The 22,119-nt window shown below is 41.9% G+C and overlaps 1 protein-coding gene across 1 annotated transcript in view; it reads left to right on the top strand.

The window, feature by feature from the left end:
- The window catches only part of MN1 (MN1 proto-oncogene, transcriptional regulator), a 44,204-nt gene extending 28,685 nt beyond the window's left edge, over positions 1 to 15,519 (top strand). Inside the window, exon 2 of the mRNA XM_084648641.1 lies at positions 14,567 to 15,519. Coding sequence (XP_084504767.1) covers positions 14,567 to 14,751 — 185 coding nt within the window. The 3' untranslated portion in view covers positions 14,752 to 15,519. The remainder of the gene's footprint in view (positions 1 to 14,566) is intronic.
- Positions 15,520 to 22,119: the final 6,600 nt, after the last annotated feature.

The following is a 22,119-nucleotide window of genomic DNA, read 5'->3' as shown; positions in this document are numbered from 1 at the left end:
TGTCTGACTAGATCAAGTAAAATGAGTTTTGTTCTCGGTTGCTCAGTTTTTAACCAACATCATAGAGTTAGCCACGATTTGCCGGTTCAGGACTAGAAGCAGTGCATGTTAGCAGAGACGCATTGTTAGAGCTGTGGAGCAGGTTTGTCTGAATTCTCTCTAGCTTTTCTACATAGCTTTTATTTCATGAGCACTAAAATCCCCCAAATCGCCCCTAAAGAGAGGGCAGAAAGCGCTTTTCTGTGTGAGTTGCAGATGATGCAGTAAACAGTCTGTCTTGAGTTGAAAAGAGGAACTGGCGGCAGCCAGAAAAGAGGAAGGATATCAGTTAAAATCTGTCCATTGTCCCCTGCTCTTGCCATCTAGGGGGAAGCAGAAGCTCGTCCTGTCCCAAGGAAGAAAACTGAATTTTCTCCAGAATTTTAGACCTTTCAAATCTGACCCCATGGATGTGTTGCTTCTCAGGGAGCCACATAGTTGGGAGAGAAATAAAGTAGTAACTCCCATGGAAATAAATAGGAGGAGGCTTACCTGCTGGCACCCTTCCCCGCTGGGCAGTGGGGGAGTGTGGTCGGAAGAGGAGGAGCCTTTCACCTTTCCCTGCTGGATTTCCATGTCTTTTCCCCTGATCTTGATAAAAAGAACAAATCTGTTTAAACTGTATTTCTCCTTCCACCTCCACACACTCTTCTCTCTGCAAACTCAAGGTCATGCTGCACTGGAAGCTTACTGCTGCCTCCACTAACAGTATAAGTCATTTTTCCACTTCAGGCATTCACTGCCAGGCACTGCACACACTGTGTCTGGGCATAACATTAGTGACTGAGTGTGCATCCAAGAGACATACACCCTTACTTGCACATTGGGGCTTTTAAAGCGGGAGATAGTGAAATGACTTCAGGCCATGGTGAGGGAGGTAATGAATTGCTGTTAACTCTGCCATACGCACTCAGGGTGTCTTTCCTCTTCTGCACTCTTCTCCTCCTGCCATTCCTTGGGGAAATACAAACAAAAAGGAGTTAAGAATAAAATAAAAATTCATATATACAGCAAGTGTTTTACTTTGTTCTGTTACCTAACTTCTGGGCAGGCAGTGAGGATTAGCAGAGCCCCTTGCCAGCTCTGACTACTTAAAGCAAAATAAACATCTTTGCAACATGGTCTGATACTTACTCCCTTTAGAATCACAGGCACCTCCAATTAATCATCCTGTCCACAGAAGAGGAGTTGGTGAAGATTAGAGGATGCTTGCCAGATTTGACGAGCTGACGAGGAAGTGGGGCACTGACACAGCATTAAGGATAAATTGGCTATGTTCCCACACTGGGGAGCAGTGGTGGTGGCCCTTGCTTTTCTCTCTCCTAGGTGAGTGATGTCTCTTCTAGCTGAGGCAAAGTTTAATGCTTTAATGAGCAAAGCTTTTTAGTCTTTTGTTGTGGGATATATTAGTAGTCTAGGACAATTCTCTGTTTTAGGCACACAACTTTGACTAAAGAACCTTTCTTCCTTTGTGAGAAAAGGTTTCTACAGTGTCACTTGGCTGGTTATAAAAATTATTAGGTTTGATCTCTAATAAATCCATGGGCTGGCCAAGCCAGATGAGTTCTTGAACAGTTAATGAAGAAGATATGGCCCATACATGGCAGGTGGGGAGTTCTGTGCATGCCATTCCTGGGCAAGAAAGAGGGAAATCTCCTCCTAATCCATATTTAAACTGTGCATATAATTATGAGTCATAGGCTTTATCCACTCATCTGAGCAACCACATAAACCTCATCTTTTTCTTTAATTTTATTCATATGTAGATTAAACAGTAAGTAAAAAGAATGTTCCACATATACTTTTTATTGGCTTTAAATAAGAAGCACAGATTGCACAAGTTACAAAAAAGGATGGAAGGAAAAAACCATAGTAGGAAGAATAGGTCAGTGATGGAACAGATTGCACTTCTTATTAGGTGGCAGCAGAGTGCTTGGTGCTGTACAGAGTCCAGAGCAAAACACAATTCCTGTTCCTAGGTGTTTACAGTCACAATAGACAGTCCAGTGCATGAACACAATGTGCGGAGGGAGAGAAAAATGGATTTATCACACTGGTTTTTTTTAAATAAATCTCATGATATATTTCATTGTATTTATAGATGAAAGTGAAAAAATGGGATATACTTCTACTCTTAAGGCTCAAGAAAATATTTTGTCCAACACTTTATCAGCATAGGTTAGTGAGCAGTTAAGTAGCTCATTTGTTTACAAACATGAACAGACTGAATCTGTTCTACATTTCAATTCTAAGGGTAAATTGATCTAGAGAGACTAAATCCAATGTGTAGATAAACATGAAATGTTTTCAGATGTTGTTTTTTTTTTTTTTTTGAAAACTGAAGAAGATTGTTCTATAGTGTGCACAGATGCAGAGCCATGTGCCCAAACCAATATGTCAAACTGTCATGTGGGAGATTTGGTGAAAAACATCTTGTCCTAAGGGAATCATTTTAAACACTATATGTAGGCTTGTAGCCCATAAGAGATCATAATTCAAATCTAGTCCCTCTTATGGTAGTTTGGCCCTTACTTAGGTTCCAAATGAACAAAAGCCTATTAATGCAGCCTTTGAGTTGTTCTGGAATAGTAGGGGGAAACTGATCTTTGATCAGGGAGTACAGGATTTTGAACCAAAACATCTGATTTAGCCTTAACAAGATCAGTAACAATGTGAGAGCTTCATGCTTGGCTAGTCATTGAGGGCGTGCTGCAGTGCACTGAGCCCACGCTGTGCTGGGTAGATGGGACTCTGGGGCAGCCAAGGAGCAGTAGCAGCGGCTTTGTCAGAGCCTTTGAAGCAGTGTAAGGGACAAGCCCTGAGGCAAGTCGCCATTCCAGGGATCTTTACCTCCTGTTTGTCACTTTAATCTTACAGTAATGCTGCAATGTCGAGTGGAACCCATTCGAAACCAGACCTTTACCAGACTATGATCGTACGCTCTCACTCGCTCCTTGTCTGCATCTCTCTCTCCCTCCTTTTTGTCACTGGCAAAATTAGAGAAATGACACAGGCAGGACTCCATGTCCAGAGGAGCATAAACTCTTATTGCCTTTATACAGCATCTCATACTGCTTTAGCTATGAGCTCCCCTAATTAACCTCTCTTTTGGTGTGGGGATATGTAATATGCGTTCTACCAGAGCACATGGAGATGTGTTTTAATGGAATTAGAATTTCTGGAAATGAAGTCAGGGCACATCTTTGGGTGAGTGGTACCATCCTTGGGTGAGTGGTACCATCCAACTGAATAGAATAGGTTTTTATTTTTAAAGTGTCTTTTTATGTAGCATCTCCATGTGCAGAAGCTTCATGGAGAAGTTAGTTGTGGGTTGAAGAGAAAAAGAGAAGACGGAAGCTTTAAAGAAAGGATGTGGTTCATTGCTTCAAAGAAATGGGGCATACTAGGTTACATCTTCATTAGGGAAAAAGGTGTGCTTTTCCTAGTGTGGACGAAGCAGTTTGTCATTTTCACACCGGACATGTGTAGTGAGTTTCCTGGTTGAACCCTGGGCTCCTCCATAGTGTGTGTGTGTGTGTATGTATGTGTGTGTGTGTGTGTGTGTATATATATATATATATATATATATATATATATATAAATTTGACCTGCTCACACATGTGAAAGCCGCTGCCTTGTCCACGCTAGCATTTTACCCTGTGTTCACTAAGACACGGTTACAAAATACTCACCTTCTCTTTTAGTATGGATGCAATGCTAGACAGCCCAGCAGAAGCGAAAGGGCAGCCTCTTAAATGTGTAGGATCCTGGCGAATGGGTGTGTATTTGAGGTATGAGAAGGGCTGCATGACGTATGCTGTTGTAAACCCTGATCTTTTGAGGCTTTATAACTTGGCCATAAAGAGTCAGTCTGGGCTGAAGCTTGGTGTGTAGTCTTTTTGATAAATGTTTTGATTAAAGAATGTATTCTCTCTTATCCCTTTGCTTACTGATGCTATGTGTATACATTTTTCTCTGCCTTCATTTGGTTGTCAGTCCTGAAAATGCCATTTTGTTAGTTGGAGAATGAAAACATGGGAAAGGATGGAAGAGAAACGTGGTATTTCTGTTCCCTCACTGATTGAGCATAATCTTTAGGCCATGCTCACGCTGCCGCAGTGTGGACTGTGGGGCAGAGCCCTGCGTGGGTGGTGGGACTCTTTTTTTTTTTTTTTTTTTTTTTAATCCTGCTCTGCAATACCCACTCCCGCATTGTTTCTTGCATTTTTATCCCATTCCCACCTGCAAAAACCTTAGATTTCACAAGAGAGACAGATTCCCCTATGCTATTGAAAACCAAAGTCAGTTAATATATTGTGTATATAAAAAAGAAATTCAGACATAATTTTTACCACTAAAAGAATAAAACACATGTTGCTTAAACCGTGTAAAAAAATAGTTCCTGGTACAATAGACATCTAATCTCTTTCTATCCCTCACTTAAATTTAAGTATTAAAAGTTTTAAAGTGTTTTCCCACAAATTACCATTGTCTGTTTTCCCCCCACCCACCCAATCCTGCCAGAACAAAATACATTTTACCTGCTGCCGTTGTTATGGCAGCAGGTCCTGCGGAATCCACGGTATCCCAGTCCCGCTACAGTTGTACTCTGACTGCTCTGCGTAGACGCTGCTGGCACAAATGTTAAGGTACCTAGTTTGCGTTAACGTAGTCCTCTTTCAGACCGCGTAGATAAACCCTCAGAATGTCTGTGAATACTCACGACTTCATAAAAAGACAAGTCTTCAGTGAATGTTCTGAAATACTTGCTTAAAATTTGCACTTTGGACAAATATCCCTGTCAATAAACAAGTTAATTAGAATGTTTGTTGAAAACAAGCACGTGTGGGTGTGAACGTAGTCGGACTTCATTCATTTAAATGACTGTAGATAATTTTTTGTAGTGTTTACCCAGCTCTTCAGATGTTGTGGCTGGCTTTTAGAAAGACCTCTGTGCAGGTTGAGGGTAATAATTGTCCATGTTAGCTTCTAGGGCATTTAGTGTTTGGTGCAGGAATTTTCTCCATCGTGTACAGTGTGGTACTATTGGCCTGGGTACATATGTATTCTTTTCATCTTCCTCTGAAGCAGCAGATTCTGGATGCTGCTATATGCAGGATAATGGGTTTGATGGGACATGTTCAGAGGATAGTAAGGAGGAACACACATTTTCCAATGTTAAACTTGGCATTTGCAATAACCCAGCATGGTAGATTTAGAATTATCAGAGCTTTTCCCCATTCCCCCTTCAGGTGAGAGAGCCAGAGGACCCTAGCTGCAGCCAGAGGCAAAATGATCACCTTAGCCCTACAGTTGAGTGTCTCTCCCAGACGTCAAGTCCTAGAGTCCTGGAGAATATGCTTGGAAGTGCTCCTTTGAAAGGGTAAATGCAAGCTGGGGACTCAGCAGGTGGTCACGAAGCAGATAGCTCTTAGGTACCAGCTGAATGCCCACTGTGGATCTGGATGGAAGAGAGCTGGAAATTTCTAGAAAGGAAGTTGGTATGCTATCAACTTGAGCTAATCTTGCGTTTCTTTTGTTTTGCTATGATGTTATGCTGATGCAGTACGTATCCAGACTCCTTTGTGGACGCTAATTGCTTCATTTGCTTGAGGTATACGACCTTAATCTGTACATGTTATATATCTTAAACATTTAAGTTTTTATCTGTAGTTGAACATTGACCAACAAGAGATGATCATTTTCAAGTGGCATGTCCTACAAATCAAATATTTTTCCTTCGCACCCATCCCAGGTTCTAACTCATGATAAATGTTGCTGTAGAACAGGGAGTCTCCAACACGGTTACCAGGGATCCAGCAGGCAACACAGCTCTGTTGATGCCAGAGTAACAATCCCATTGCTTTCATGAAGAACTTTTACAGCTTTCTTGCCGTAGTTATTTATAGGATCAGTTTTATATTTTAAATGTAACTCCTGTGTGAAAAGCATCTTTAAAATTCTTTGCTTACAAAAAGTTAGGTGCACACTGTAATTGACCATCATTTATACTAAAATTGGCCACTCTCAGGCAGTGAAAGGCTGATAACACCATACTGCTGTATCGGATTAATTTTAACCTGCTGACCATACCCCTCAGGACAGAGCATGTATTGGATAAAGCAGGTGGTGTGGCGTGGTTAGTTTTCAGTGAGGCAATGAAATGCTGAGGCAGGCCTAGTGACACATTTGCTGAGGCTGCATCATTGTGTTTGGACAAGTGTCATAGTAGAGTTTGCAATGTTACTCATCAAGTGGAACAGGCTCCCTTCCATTTTAAACACAGAACAGGATTCCCACAGGAAAATACTTGTTTGCTGACTTTAAAAGATTGCTGCTTTTGTTAAGGCAAAATCTATATTAAAAAAACCCCCAAACACACAGAAAACCCCGTATGTGAACTCTCACCCCTAAAATTGCTGTTGAACTGGCTCTTGTCACCTGAAACCCATCTGCAGCACTCACCGTCTTCTCTGCCACCCCCGGTATTATATCTATAACATATTCAGTGTCTAACAAAAGAGCAGCCAGTGCCAGCTAACTCCTCATGCAGCTGAGTTTACTACCCATCCAGATGATGCCTGTAAATGATACTTCACCAGTTTAGGGCTTTACTTACTTGAGTAGCTGCACTGCAGTCAATGAGTTATAATAGTCTTTGGTGTAGCTCTATTGAAATCACTGGGACAGCTTATGTGAGGAGGGGAGCAGAATTTTCTCCTTATTGCTTTGTCAGGGGCTGACTTTGACATACTGAGAGTGAAAAATTCTGTATTGATTTAAATGAAAACAAACATAACTTTGTATTTTTAAGCACACTTCTGGTACAGAAATATTCTCCACTAATTATCAGTTGCATTACCTGCTTTGCACTGGATCAGTGGTGCCTCTCTTTATTATTTGTGTTACGGTGCTGCCCGCAGCCTGCCACGATCTAACTGATGCACGGTACCCCTGTGCTTCTGTCGTGCTTCAGTGAAGATGCTAATACGCTGACGGGAGCGTCTCCTGTCCGTGTAGTTAATCCACCTCCTCGAGAGGCGATAACTGTGTTGAGGGGAGAAGCTGTCCCGTTGACATAGTGCTTTCTACGCCAGGGGTTAGGTCGGTATAACGACGTCGCTCAGGGGTGTGGATTTTTCACATCCATGAGTGATGCACCATGGTTTACCAGTGTAAGTTTACAGTGTAGACTTGGCCTGGCCCGAAAAGCCCCAGGCTTGCACAGCCAAAAACCCCAAACTGGCAGCTGGTTGTTTGTAGGCAGATTCCTGTGCACACACAGACCTCTGTACTGGGGCTTAAGACCTTGAAGGATGGTAAGGCCAGATTGCTTCTATGCAAGTTTCTCGGCTTTCTCCGCTGAAATGGTGTTTTATATCTTTCTGTGCCAATTGCTCCTCTCTGAACCTCCACAGATATCCCTGTGCCACCAGGGAGACTCTTCCTCTTTTTCTCCCCCAGCAGAGGAAGAATTCTGCTGTCAAACCAATCACAAAGCACTGGTTGTTCCTATACTGATACCAGTGTGCACTGTACTTAAAGGGAGACCTAAAAATAGAAAAAAATTCAGGTCCTGTGTATTATGTAATAGGCATGAACAAGATATAGTTGAGAAAAATAGATTTTTCCATTTGATCCTTTTTTATTCCTCTGTTGCCTCAAGCAGCTTTATTTTTTAACCCAGCATTGCAAAAGTGTTTAATTAGGGCAAATCATTAAATAAAAATTCATTTTTTAAAGTCCCTAAAAGAAACCCGAGTCCTTGCCTTGTCGTTTTCTTGGAGTGCCAACATGTTAGTATTCTGGGTTCCACCTGATAGGCTTTGCTATTGATGTAGTTAATAATAAATCCTGAAACTGCTGTTTGCTATTCTTTGGCCTGGACAGAGTGTGGCTCTGGCATGGCCCGTGCTGCGGGATGCCTGAGGTGGGCCAACTCTACAACAGATGAGTGACTGTTGTGCACATGGCAGGGGTTGGAATGCCCAGAGTGAGGTAAGACGTCTTGTAGTAATTGTTCAGGGAAGCAATATTTTTGGGAGAGGGTGGGAGAAGTCCAGAACCGTGGTGATGAGGCAGTGTTCAGACCAGGAGGGGATGTGATAGTGTAATCTTTGCTAGCTGCAATGGTGCATTTGGTCATGTGGAAAATCCTGTTCTGTGCTCAGGCTTTGCTGGTCCAAACTTTTACTCAGAACTGCATTTAGCTAACCAAAACAAAACACCAACCAACTGGTGGAAAAACCTTCACTCAGCTCTTCCTGGCCTTGAAAGGAGGTATGCTTTGTCTCTTCTTTTAACCAAATTGACTCCAGGGTGATTCCGTTATAAATTCAATTTCTAGAAGGAGAGGAGAAGCAGGGGTATATCAATGATAGGAGGTGACATAAAACAACAGCCAGTGACCACTGCTAAAAACAGTGTCTGTCTTTTAATGCCCTTTATTCCCTGTTCATCTCCTGCTCTCAGCAGTTCCTGCTATCTCCCCATGCTTTTCCTTATTTGTAGCCATCCATCCTTCATTCAGATCCTCGTAGGACTTGTCTGTACCATGACACCTACAAGAAATAAATCAACCAAGCATTTTTTAAAAGGAAAAACCAACCATGCTTTGTGCACACCTTGTTGAATGTTCACATTGCCTGGATTATTGCCTTGTCCACTGTCTCTTTTCCTGCACCTTCACTCCTCCAGCTTGATGCCTCTTTCAGTCTTATGCCATTTAAATTTTAACATCTGGGGCAGACCATGCCTCTTATGATGGGGAGGGGAGGACTAGCTCTGGGTGCTCAGCGAATAAATAATTTTCACAGTTTTGTAAATTTACAGGGCACTCTCACCCACGTCCGTGTTTAGAAAACCTCAGCATCTTTGACCTAATGATACTTTTTGTTTATTATCACAGCAGAGTTAGGAAGTCTCATCTTCGCTTAGAAATTCAAACTGAAAACACCAATTGCTAGGCAGGCAGCTCTATAATATAGTTTTGTGTTGCCTTTACAAATTATCATACTGATATAGCATCTTGCTAAGTAGGTATCTAAGTCACTAATCCAAAACAAAGCTCGCATTCTTTTCTTGTATAAAGGCTCCACATAGTGTCACCATCCCCAGTTCTGACCTATTTCTCCATGCTGTATAGTGATCCTGTAAGAGTAAGAACATTTCTAACATCCTGAAATAATCCACATTAAAAGCATTTTCAGTTTTAAATCAGGTACTGTCAGATTGTGTTGGGATTTTTTTATGATTAATGTAAAAAATGATATCCTCATGATTTTGTAACAATTCAGGTCCTCTTCATATTTGATTTATTTTAGCAGCAGGTTAAATGAGGGAAATATAACTTGCTCCATGATGTGTAATAAGCTAATACTAGTGAGAGAGAGTGAGTGGGGGAAAGCCTTAATAGGGTTCAACATTCACGCGAGTTTTCTGACCTTCTCATCACTACCCATGCACATGGGATTTGAATGGGACTTTGCTCTGAGTTATATGTAAAGGTTTATACAGATCCCTACTTCCTAAAGCAAGAGGCTCTCCTGTCTGCTGTTGATGCTTATGCTTTATTTTGGAGAATGGTCATTTGATTCAAGCTCTGTGGTGACCCTGAGCATTGACTGGCATTTGAGTAGCGAGTGCGTGGGTTGTGGTTATGACTAATAACCCAAAGAGCGTTCTTGTTGTTACTGATGTAACAGGTCATTGGAAGCAGTGAAATTCCATGTTGATATGAAGGGCCAGCAATCTCTGCTGGCACTCTGTTCATGTGTGTTAATTCATGCTGCTGTGTGAATGTGTAAAATTTGGGTTAAATAGTCAAATGTGAGAGAAAATGAAGACTGCCTGCCTAGATTTGGTTTTTAGCCTGCATTTACAATGATAATATAAAGTACAGGGTGGGTTTTTGAGCTTGATCTCTGCAAAGCATCCTTGCAGGGGCTGAAAAGGACCTTCCAGGCCAACTAGTTCATTCTTCCTTTCTCAGGTCTCAAGTAAATTTAAAGCTGGAGTGATGCCAGAACTCACCTCCTGTTCAGGACCTGGTATGCCTGTGATGGAAGGTGAAATTGAAAGAAATTAATCTGCCCTCTTCCCCCTCCCCATGTCTGGCAATTGAATTTTGACCCAGGTGTGAATATGTAATTCATTTTCTTTTCAATGACTGTCAGTTGAATTTTAGGAAGTTTGTTATTTAATAGGTGTGATAGGATATCTTCAGATAAAGTCAAAGGAATAAGCCACTCCTTTCTGTTTCTGCACCCCTGAGGCCACATTCATTATAAACTCTGTCTACTGGGTCAGCCCAGCTCTAGTAGTTGAAACCTCAGGGTCTGTGCTTTGTTTCTCTGATGGCAGGGCTCAGCAAATAAGGGATAGGAAGCAGTGCAATCTGGCTGTTGGGCATCTTTTGTTACTGTGAGCCAGCCCTCATCAGGTCCTTTTGGGGAGCTGTCTCATAACAAGCTTCAGTGGAGAGTTAAAGGGTGCATGTATCTTGGGATGGGAGTAAAAATGTAAAAAGTCACAGATAATCCTACAATCCATTATCTTTTATTTCTTTCAGAAAACAGAATCTTTGACTTTCATACTACAGAGCTCACACAAGCCCTGGGAAAGTTTTGCGAGGGATGGAAGTCTAACTGCAGTGGCTTTTCTAAATTAAAATGTAACTGATATTGTGCCCTGTTCTGGGTTTTACAGGCTAGTGATCTGAACTTCCCTATGTGGCAAATAGATTTAAATAACAATTAAGAGTTCTAAGACACCTAGATGAACATAATATGGGGGGTGGGAGGGTAAACCAGCATGGCTTTTCTAAGGGAAAACTGTGTCTCTGTAATCTGTTAGTGTTCAACACAATAAAGCATTTTCAGTTACGTTATTGGCTGAGCGAAATGAGACCTAACACAACTCTGGTATTGCCCTGTTTGTCTGAAGGTGATAATTTTTGGAGACCGTATGCAATCTGTTCCAGAACTTCAGGGAGTGTTCCTGGCATCAGTGGAAATAATCTATTATTCTTTTTTGGTGGTGATCAGAAAACCAGAAAAGCCTGATTCCACTGAAAGCAGGTGTAGTTGTGATCTCAGCTGCTCTCAGCCAATCACACTGGGGAGGTGGGTGCTGAGAAAAGGGAGACTAGAGGAGTGTTTTTCAAACAGCGGGTTGCGACTCAGTATTGGGTTGCAGAATGTCAGGCACTGGGTCGCGGCAGCTCTGGTCAGCTCCGCCTACCGGGCCGTTAAAAGTCCCATTGGCAGTGCTGTCCGGCTAAGGCAGGCTAGTCCCTACCTGTTCTGATGCTGCGCTGCGCCCCGGAAGCGGCCAGCAGAGGGTCCAGCTCCTAGGCAGTGGGGGGGAATGGAGCTCCGCATGCTGCCCCTGCCCTGAGCACTGGCTCCACTTTCCCATTGGCTGGTTTCCGGCCAATGGGAGCTAGGGTGGGCAGTGCCTGCGGCGAGAGCTGCACAAAACCGCTTGCGTGCCTCCACCTAGGAGCTGGACCAGCTGCTGGCCGCTTCCGGGGTGCAGCGTGGTCCACGGTGCCAGGACAGGCAGGAAGCCTGCCTTAACACCCCCTCTGCACCACTGACTGGGAGCCGCCCGAGGTAACCCTGCACCCAGTACCCTGCTCTGAGCCCCCCCATACTGGAGCCTCTTCCTGTGCTCCAAACCCCTCATCTCAGGGCCCACCTCAGAGCCTGCACCCAGAGCCCTGACCCCCTCTCACACTCCAACCCCCTGCCCCAGCCCAGAGCCCCTTCCCACACCCTGAGCCCCTTATTCCTGGACCCACCCCAGAGCCCTCACCCCCAAACCCTCTGCCCCACCCATCACCCCCAGCTCTGTTGGGTCGTAGGCATCAACAATTTTCTTCAACTGGGTCTCCAGAAAAAAAGTTTGAAAACCACTGGAATAGAGGGAGCGGGGTGCCCAGCATTGGAGGGCTGGGAAGGTGCGACACAAGGTTGGGGTAGAGCTAGTTGGAGATTTTCCTATGGAATGTTTTCTGTCAGAAAATGCTGGTTCATCAAAATCAACCTGTTCTGTGGGTATATGCCGATTTCAACAGAACTTCACTTGAAATTATATAGGTTGGCTGATCCTGCCTGTCCTCCCTCCATCCATCCAACGTACCAGCCGGGACCTGTTGGTATGGGCCATGAGTTTGGCGTACAGAAGCAGTGAAGTGTATGAGTCTCTAGTTCGTTTAAATTTTCAAAAAGTGTTTGACAGAGTCCTGGGAAAATGGCTACTAAGGAAATTAAGTAGTCACAGGGTCAAAGTTAAGGGTCTGTTGTGAATTGACTAAGGAACAAAGAGTAGAAATAATTGATCAATTTTCAGGATGGAAAAAGGTTTGAGGGGCTACAAATATCCATGTTTAATATAGTTATCAATGATCTACAAAAAGCAGGAGAGGTGAGCAATGAGGTGGCAAAATTTGAAGAGGCCATAAAATTATTTAGAATAGCCAACAGTAGAGAAGGTCGAAGACCAAACTAGGCAGATTGGTGCACAAGGACAGATGAAATTCACTTGTGACAAATGCAAGTTAACATGCATTGGAAGGAATAATTTGTACTATCATGTTACTGGGTGCTAAATTAGCAGTAAGATCTCAGGCATTGTGGACAGCTCTTTAAAATCCTCTCTTTTTGTGTATTGGTGGTGGTTAAAAAGGGAACAGACTGTTACAGGGAATAAAGCATGTGATAGAAAACATTATAATCCCATCCCATTCTATTCTGTGCAAACCCATTTATTAACAAATCTATAGGATGCCCTCGCCTGAAATGTGTGTTCATCTTTGGTCACCCTAGCTTAAAAGAAAGCAGTAACAGGAGAAGAAAGGACCCAGAGACAGGTAGTAAACAAGATTCAAGGACTGTGGTATGAGGAAATATATTGAGAAGATGGACTGTTTTTAGGTCTTTTATCATTATTTTAAATACCTCATTATTAGGTGTATCATTACTTTAAATACCTCTACTGAGATAGAGGTATTTAAAATAATGCACGGTGCAAAGGAGATGCATCGGGCACTCCTAATCACCAGTTCTTATAGGAGAGCAAAGTGTTATTCAAATTGACAGTCAACATATTTAAAACCAATAAGAGGAAATGCTTCCTTTGCACAATGTGCAGTTATTGTGGAACTCACTGCCACAAGATATTAAATCCTGTGATTTTTTTTGGACTCAATAAAGTCATTTAATACATAAATAATGAAAACGTTTACAATCATAGAAATGTTGATCTGGAGGGGACCTTAAGAGGTCATCTAGTCAACTCCCCCATGCTGAGGCAGGATCAAGTATACTTAGTCCATCTCTGAAGGTGTATGTCTAACCTGTTCTTAAATACCTCCACTGTTGGTAGCCTGTTTCAATGCTTAACTGTACTTACCGTTGGAAAGTTTTCCTGACATCTAACCGAAATCTCTATTACTGCAAACTGAGCTGATTACTGCTTGCCCTACCTTCTGTTCATATAGAGGAGAGCTGATCACCATCCTCATTCTAACAGTCCGTAACGACTTTGAAGACTGTTATCATCTCTGCCTTCATTCTTCTTTTCTCTAGTCTAAACTTGCCTATTCTTTCAACCATTCCTCAAAGGTCAGGTTTTCTAAATCTTTTATCATTTTTGTAGCTCTCCTTGGGACTCTTTCCAGTTTCTTGACTGCTTTCTTAAAATATGGTACCTAAAACTGGACAGAGTACTCCAGATGAGGCCTCACTAGTGTTGTGCAGAACAGAACAGTTACTTCCTGTATCTTGCATAGGATGCTCCTGATCATACACTACATTGAATTACATACAGTTACGTCAGACAGGAAAAAAATACAAGGGCTGTAAACTCTCATGACTGAAGGGCATAAGTCTAATGATGAAGGTTAGGAAGAAATTTCCTTTATGGGGAGCTTACTACATAAGTATCCATGATGGGGTTTCTAGCTCCTTCCTAACTGGCCACTGTTGCTGACAGTATATGGAACTAGCAATATGTACCTTCATGTATGTAGAGCCCTACTGTAAACCAGGAGTGGCAGAAGGCCCCTAAAAGTTGGGGAGAGGCATTAGCACCTGAGCCACAGCCCTCCCCCATGCTGTCGCTTCCCCCGAGGCTCTCCCCCCCCCACCTCTTCACCCACTCGCTCCTCTCTGTCCTTCCCCCCTGTTGCTTGCCCTTACGGCTGTTAAAAAGTAGGAGGGCATTGCCTCCTGGTCCCCTCTGCTGTAAACCCCTACAAACAGAGCGCTACTGAGTAATGAAACTTCTGTTGAGTTACTGAGAGAAGCAAGAGTTTCATCTTCTATAGGCCAGGCATGTCCCCTCCCTTCGTGGTCAGTGCTGCAACTGGTTTGTTTTGATTCCAGTTCTCTCTGTGTCCTGTACTTTGATTGATCACAAAGTATTCAGTGAACTGTGTTCCTTTTTCTTTGCTGCTGTTTTAAATTTGTAAGTGGTTATGTTGCACAGACCTTATAATAATCTCTCTATTAACCCTTTCCAGCCCACGACCTTCCCCAGAACAAGACCTCAGCTGCGGCGCAGACTGGCAGCCATTTGCAATGCCTCTCAGTCCACTGCACGGATGACATGGGCGAGTCGAAGGGCCGGACTGCGGTGCCGACATGGAGATCCCTGCACTCAGACATCTCCAACAGATTTGGGACTTTTGTGGCTGCTCTGACTTGAACAAAAGGACATTATTTTTTTTCTCTTTTTAATTTTAAAGGGCCGCTACTGCTAGGTGGACTATTTTTCTAGGTTGGTACCTGCTTAGTGGCATATGGACTGGAAAGGGTTAATTTAAAGTAAACCTCAATTTTTTTAATCTTCTGCCACAGTATGTTACCAGTGTTAACCCTTTTGCAGTTAGCACACTTTTGCTTAAGATTTTCCTGCTAGATCATTTTCCCCTTTATTCTGTAATCTTGGCATACATTTGTAGATGAGGCCTTTTCCTTTTTCATCTCAATGTATGTCCAAGTAGTGTGTGTCATAATGAGGCAAAAATACTTCTCCTTTTTCTTTCGTTTTTTCTTTTTTCCTTTTTTTTCCCCCTTGCTTTGTTCAATGCTTATTAAAATGGAAATCCTGAAGAATAGCAGTTCAGGAATAAATGCCGGTTGAAGTGAAATTGTCATCATAATAATATATATTGACACCAAGCTTTCAGTCAGTCACATACAAACCAAACAATTAATGCTCTATTAAGTATTCAGCCTGTGATTTTTGTCTTTCCTGAGATCATTTATTTTTTTGTTACCAAGAATACATTCAGCCTTCATCTCTTGCTGTTAAGTGGAAACAACTATTCAGTTTATTTGCTGACTTCAAGCCCAGATATAGAGTTATATGATGAACAATAGGGCTTGTAGCAGTGAAGTCTGGTTGACCAAACATGTTTAAAAAAAATTGAAACTGCCAATTAAAGCGTTTTAATCCCTTCTCCACCAAGGACCAAGGTTTGAGTGGAATTCCTCACACCCTTCTTCTATTACTGGGGAGTACAGACCACCTCCAGGACACAGCATATATCTAAAGTTCCCACATCTTTAATTTTCCTTCCAGAAGAAGGGAAGTTTAAGTATCACATTATCTCTGTAACTGTTGAAGCAGGGGCTTCTTTTAAGGAAAATCACATACCAAACCCCCGTTGTACTGTGCTTTTCCTGTGGAACAACTTCCTGGTTACATGAATGTAAGAAAACTCTGATTCCTTGACATGAGGAACTCCCCTGTGCTAGGCTAAATTTAAGTCAGCCATTCAGCTATTACTTAGGCCATGTGTACACTACCACTTATGTCGCTCAGATGTGTGGAAAAAGAACACACCCCTGGATGACATAAGTTTTGCCAGCATAAGTGACAGTGTGCACAGCGCTATGTTGGTGGGAGAACTTCCCTTGCAGACATCGTTACCGCTGCTCGTTGGGGATGGTTTAGTTCTGTTGACGGGAGAGCTCTCCACCGTCAGCATAGAGTAGCTATGTGGGAGATCTTACAGTGGCACAGATAAGGGTTGCTACCTTTCTAATTGCTGGTAACTGGACCCTTCTCTGCGTCTTCCCTGCCCAAGATACCTTCCCCCATTGCTCGCTGGATCATCTCCACCTCCCACCCCACCCACCAGCTAGGCTCCCTCTGCTCTGGGGCTGGAACGGGAGCTGCTGCAGCCTGACAAGAAGCCTGCCTGCAGGTAGGAGGCGGCCCTGACTGAGCAGGGGCTTGCATGGGTTAATGACTCGGCGCCTCCCCATGGTAACTGGACTTTTGGTGTCTGGTCACTACATCTGACTGGATGCTGCCAGGTCCCTTTTCAGCCAGACTTTCCGGGTGAAAGCCAGGCACCTAGCAAACAGACACAGAAGTCGATCACTCGATCGCTGGTTGGCAACCCTAGTGCAGTTGCATCAGGACAGCTGTTCCACCGTAAGCTCTCTAGTGTAGACGTAGCCGCTTAAATTTACCCAGGGAGTCACAAGTCGGCCCTGAAGCAAAGGCGTCACTTTCTGGTTAAAGAAAAAGGCCCCTCAGAGTGCTGGTAACGTTTTTAGTATAGCTGCTTGTGCCATTACTCCAAGTGCCACCCTTTAATGTATGTCACTGAAAACGTTGAATGTGTGAGACCAGGCATTTTCAGGAGTGGAACCAAGCATGAAGCTGGGAAATTTGGTACATATCAGTACATACCGGTGGGTATCCTTTTCATTCTAGCCAGTTCCCACATTTGTGCACCTGTATGTCAGAGATTAGCGTTCTCTAAACTGCCAGGCTGCTGGTGCGGCCTAACTTGGATCCCATAATTCCTGTTGGTAAAGACAGTTTCTGTTCGCATTTGTGTCCTGTTTGAAGGACAGTATTATTAGATACATACAATAAAAGGAAACCATTCTTTCCTGCCCTTCACAGATAATACTCATCAGGGCAGAAAGCTGGAAACAAATGAGCTAAAAATGATCGCACACTGGTGTGGTTTTACATTTGTGTAGCCTCTGCTTACAGTAAGACTAAACGGTCCCACCCTTGTTCAGACATGCTCAATCCAGTGGTGCTGGAACAGTTTTTATAGTGGGGGTGCTGAAGGTGAAAACCATATATTTGGGGTGTTGTTACTATTTCAAGACAGGGTGTGGCAGCACCTCTACTTCCAGCACCCTCCGCTCAGTCTCCTCCACTCCTCTGCGGTCAGTAAGAGCACTGGAGGGTTAGATCATAGCTGTGAAATGCAGGACTGGTACGCCGTGATTATTTATCCCTCGTTTCGTGGATTGACACTGTGCCCCTTTTTGAGAGCTGGTGTTTAGAGGACTGTCTTGAACTTGTCTTGGATGGTCGCATTGGGCCATTGGTTTTAAAGCAGAGTTCTGTATCGACACCACTGGGGAGGGAATTGTGCTTAAAAACTCACGGTACAGTGTGGCCCTGAAATCTTTCAATTGTGCTGTTTCAAAACTCACAGCATTTTAAATAAAAAGAAAAGGAGTACTTGTGGCACCTTAATAAATTGGTTAGTCTCTAAGGTGCCACAAGTACTCCTTTTCTTTTTGCGAATACAGACTAACACGGCTGCTACTCTGAAACCTAACATTTTAAATGAAGTTACAGATGGTATTTAACTTGTCACACTCTCCCTGCTTTCTTATTTGGAACAAGCTCTCCTTGGCCTTATGTGGATTTATTTTCCTGCTGTGTCACTGCTCACTGACTTGACTTGGGTTAGTTTTTTTTAAACTAGGAAATTTATACGGGTCACTGAGTTTTAGTTGGTCTTTGTTTCAGAATTTAAAAAACATCCCTGATTTTGAGACGCTTTTAATCTTTTTTTTAAAAAAGATTGTTTTGATGCTGGAATGGTGATTGGAATATGGAGCTCACTTGTATTCCCGGGCCTAGAACAAAAAGGCATGACACTTGGCCGGATCCAGGTGAAAGGCTCAAATCTTCTGCCCTTCACCTGCTCTAAATAACATCATCTGAGGGAATATATCTCCTGGTGTAACAATTGTTACCCAGACTCACTTTGGAGAACACGCCCCAACCCAAGAAAGCACAGTTTCTTAATCCCAGTTCAGCAGAGTACTTATGTGCTTAATTTTAAATGGAAGTAATTCCATCTCTCGTCATCCAAGCACTTAAGCATGTGCTTTCCCTGAGGCACGTGTTTCTCTTGTTAGCTTTCATGGAATTTAAACCAAGTTTTAAAAAAAATGAGTAGGAGAGGGGAGGAAACTTGGTTCTGTCTCTAGAGCTGCCCGTTTATTTATCAAACCTGTCTAGACAAGCTACAGGATCTGTTTAGCCTTTTTGGTAGCTTTGTTCCATCCACGTCTCCCTGACTTGTAAATGGCTTATTCTCACCTTAACTGAGGGACAGAATGCCAGCTGTCTAATTCTAATAGTAATTATTGAAGTGATACCAGTACGTTGCAATGGGATTTCAGGGCGTCTGTTTGCAAAATTCTGATGGAATAAGGTGTATGCAATTACCAACCAGGTCAATGTTTATTACTAAGATTTTATTACCTGTCATAAGTTTTCTGTCCAGCTTCTCCATTGATTTGATAAGTGCACTGATTTTTTTAAACATATACAAAATATCAGCAAAGCACTAGATTATCAAAAAGATTTAGTTTCTGGAATAATGATACTCGTCTTCATTTTAGGAATGCTTTGAGAGCTACGGATGAAAAATACTGAGAGAGCTAAAGTATCACTAGATCTCCATTTTACAGGTCAGGAAATGGAACGGGGGAAGGGGGGAGTGACTTGAGATGAGTCCCAGAGCTGGGACTGTAACACTGTTCTCCTGACTCCCTCCTAGTTCAGTGGCATACACATTGGCCTATCTGCTTCTTCAGTATAATTTTAAAACTACTGCCTTTGAGGACAGTCTAGTCCAATAAGTAATGAAATTCAATGAATTGCAAGTGCTGCGAAAATGACTGCATAAAGCCAAAAAAAAAAGTTTAAAGTGCATCTGCATATTTTAAAAGACTTCATGGTGGTGAAAACACGGCACTAAAAAGCCAGTAGTTTTATGGTAAATATGCATTTAACATGTGTACAAGCTTCATTTTGTATTGCAAACAGCAGCTTAAAATAATATGACTTCATACTGGTACTGCAGAGTCCACTTTGACCCGCCTGGCATTTTCAGTTGCTGTACACAGGCATGTAGTCTAGGCAGCAGTCTAAGCAGCATTTTAGAAATTAAATCTTTTAGTTCTTACCCCTCGAGGGTAAATTTCTCCCTGCACAGTGTTTGCTGACTTTTTTTGTGTGTGTTAAAAGAAATTTCATACTTACACTTCGAGTGTCAGCATAGTAGCATATTGAGCAAAATATTGTTTGTTTAAGTTATGGGGAATGATAATTCATCTTTGTCAAAAAAGAATGAATAGGCCTTATTTATTAAATGCTCTTTGGGAGTTTTCCCCAGGGCATGTTCTCATAGGGTTAATATTTCTCCGTCACTGTAGTTCAGTTGTTAGCTCATCAGTGACAGGAGTTTAGATTCATTTTCATTTAATTAAGGTGAATTTCAGCAAATGTGTAATGATTCCAGGATTAATGTGGTATGGTGGGTGGAAAAGAAATAAAAATGAAAATTTCGTCATCTATTTCGTTTAGCGAACTCCTTCGAATGCTGCATTTAGAGATGGCTGTTCTAAGGCTAGTTAACCTTTCCAACCAGGAAATCAGTTTGAAGGCTTTCTGGCACAACACTACGGCTAAATGTTCATTAACTCCTTAATGAAGAGCTGTGTAATATGACCACAAATCTATCTGCTGTAGAGCAAGTCATGTTTGCTCTAATACTAAGAAGAAATAGAATTGGTAAATTTGATTTTTTTTTAAAAGCTGCAGTGTATCCTTTTCTTGAATTCTAGATTCACAGCTGTTCAGTGGATGGGGTATAAGAGCTTAATCCATTGTTATAGAATTGTTTCTCCTTTATTGCTTAAGGCTAATGGAGGAAATAGTCTAATTTTGTCTTAGAATTTTTCTATTAAAATTGTTGGTTTGAGTCCATCCATTCATAGATTTTGACTGATGAAACTGCAGGCTGTGAATTCCGGCAGTTATAACTTTATCACTATTCACTACTCAAGAATATTACAGCTTTAAAACAGCCTTAAGCAAAAGGATGTTATTTCTTTGTACTAAATTTGGTTCATGGATAAGAAAAAAAAATAACACTGGTAATCCGTACTGCATAGCAAACTCTTCTGAAAAATGTTATTGCACATGTAAAATATGAAAATTTGACTCTGCTGTGTGTTAGGCAATCCTGTAATCTTTTTTTTCTCTCTTGTTAAATTCATTTCTTAAATGCTTGGTTGGAAGACTGTGACAATAGCTCATGAAATTGAGTGTTATTTTTCTTTCTTTTTTTAAATATGTAAAGTGCAGTCTTCTGTATTCATGCATATTGTATATATCTGTATATGTTTTACTGAGCAACTAAATAACAATAAATATGATGTTAATGGTGGCTATTGTATATTTTATACCATGTTTTAAAATTATTTGAATAAAGTCTTTCCTGAGATTCTTGGGAATAGTGAAATGATGCAGTTCAGACATTGTGAGAGTGAAATCTTTGCCCTGTTGAAGTCATTTGAAGTTTTGCCATTGACTTCATTGGAGCTAGGATTTCCCCCTGCCTGCCAGGTACCTCTTTGTTTTTTTAGGGTGAAACTTGCTCCCATGTGGAGGCAGGACTAGATGGTGCTGAGACCACGTGCTGCTCTCTGCACAGGGGTGAATTTCCTCCTTGGTGAGTCTTGCTACACTTGACAGAATGCACAGCAAGTTTCCTTCTGTTCACATACTAAAGTTCCCTTCTTTTATTCTTCAGCAAGATGTCAGTGCAAATAAATTCTTGTTACAGTTCCTTAGCCAAATCTTGTGCTTCTATTGCAATTCTAAGGATCTTTGATTCTTTTATATCTGACCTTTGTCATATTGGACATACAATTTAGCACAGGTTAGGGCTAAATTGGACGATTATATCTTGGGAAAGTGTTTTTAACCTTTATAATATCTTTCCTGATGTCTCAGGGAGTATTCTTTGGCTGGAGCACACTGACAAGTGTGGCACAGACTACTAAATCCACGGTAAAGGTGACTGGTACTGGAAAGAAATATACATTTTAGTAATATCGGGGTGATCAAGTCTTATCTTCCCTGTTTTCCAAGGGCTTCTTGGAGGGCCAGAGAACTGAAGTTCTCTGAGTCAGAGGAGCAGGCGTGTTGAATTTTTCACAAACTGAGCTTTTTCTCCCAAGTGTTTGTCAGGATTTTGAGTGAAATCGGTGGGAGCAAAAAGCAAGACAGACCAGAATTCTAAACATATGATCAAAATCTCTTCTCCTATCAGTTGTTCGGGTTTCAAACACTTTTATGCTACCATATTCCTATTAGTCTTCCAAAGAGTTCTTCAGCAAAAACGGAGAAGTGAATACCTGGTATTTTCTAATGTGGAAAATGAGAAAAAACCCAAGCAACCCCCATAAACGTATATTTGGGTGAGGAACAACTTTTTACATCTTTATACTCCTAGCAAAGCAACACCAAAAAAATGTGCAACCAAATTGTTTTTCATTTGGGAGTTCCTTTTAAGAGTGACATTTGGATGATGCTGGAGACAACTCTGCAATTTTCTCCAATTAACAGCTTAAAAACTCAGAATTGCACTTTTTGGTGAGCAAGTCTGACAGGAGGAACCAGCTATTGTGAGCTACTATGCCTATGTCTTACCAGCATCTCTTTATGCTTCATTAGGTAACTAGTAACTCAGACATAATGCATCTGAGTATCAGTATAACTAAACTACCAACATAGTGTGTCCCACAGAAGGCCCTGTATATTTTTCAAGGCCCTCTGTTGTTTTCTTTAAACCAAAGTCCTGCTGAAAATGCAAGAGCCTCAGCTCAAGTAGAATAGAAAAATCAAAAATTGTTTTGAGACCCTCTTTAGTAGTAGTAAGTGTAGTGAGAAGTTCTTTCCTTAAAGATGAAATGAACATAGGATGAAATACATCATCTTCTACTA

The sequence above is a fragment of the Lepidochelys olivacea genome (assembly GCF_965140295.1).
Source record: "Lepidochelys olivacea isolate rLepOli2 genome assembly, chromosome: 15".
Taxonomy (NCBI): Eukaryota; Metazoa; Chordata; order Testudines; family Cheloniidae; genus Lepidochelys; species Lepidochelys olivacea.
This window is presented reverse-complemented; position numbering and strand designations above follow the sequence as displayed.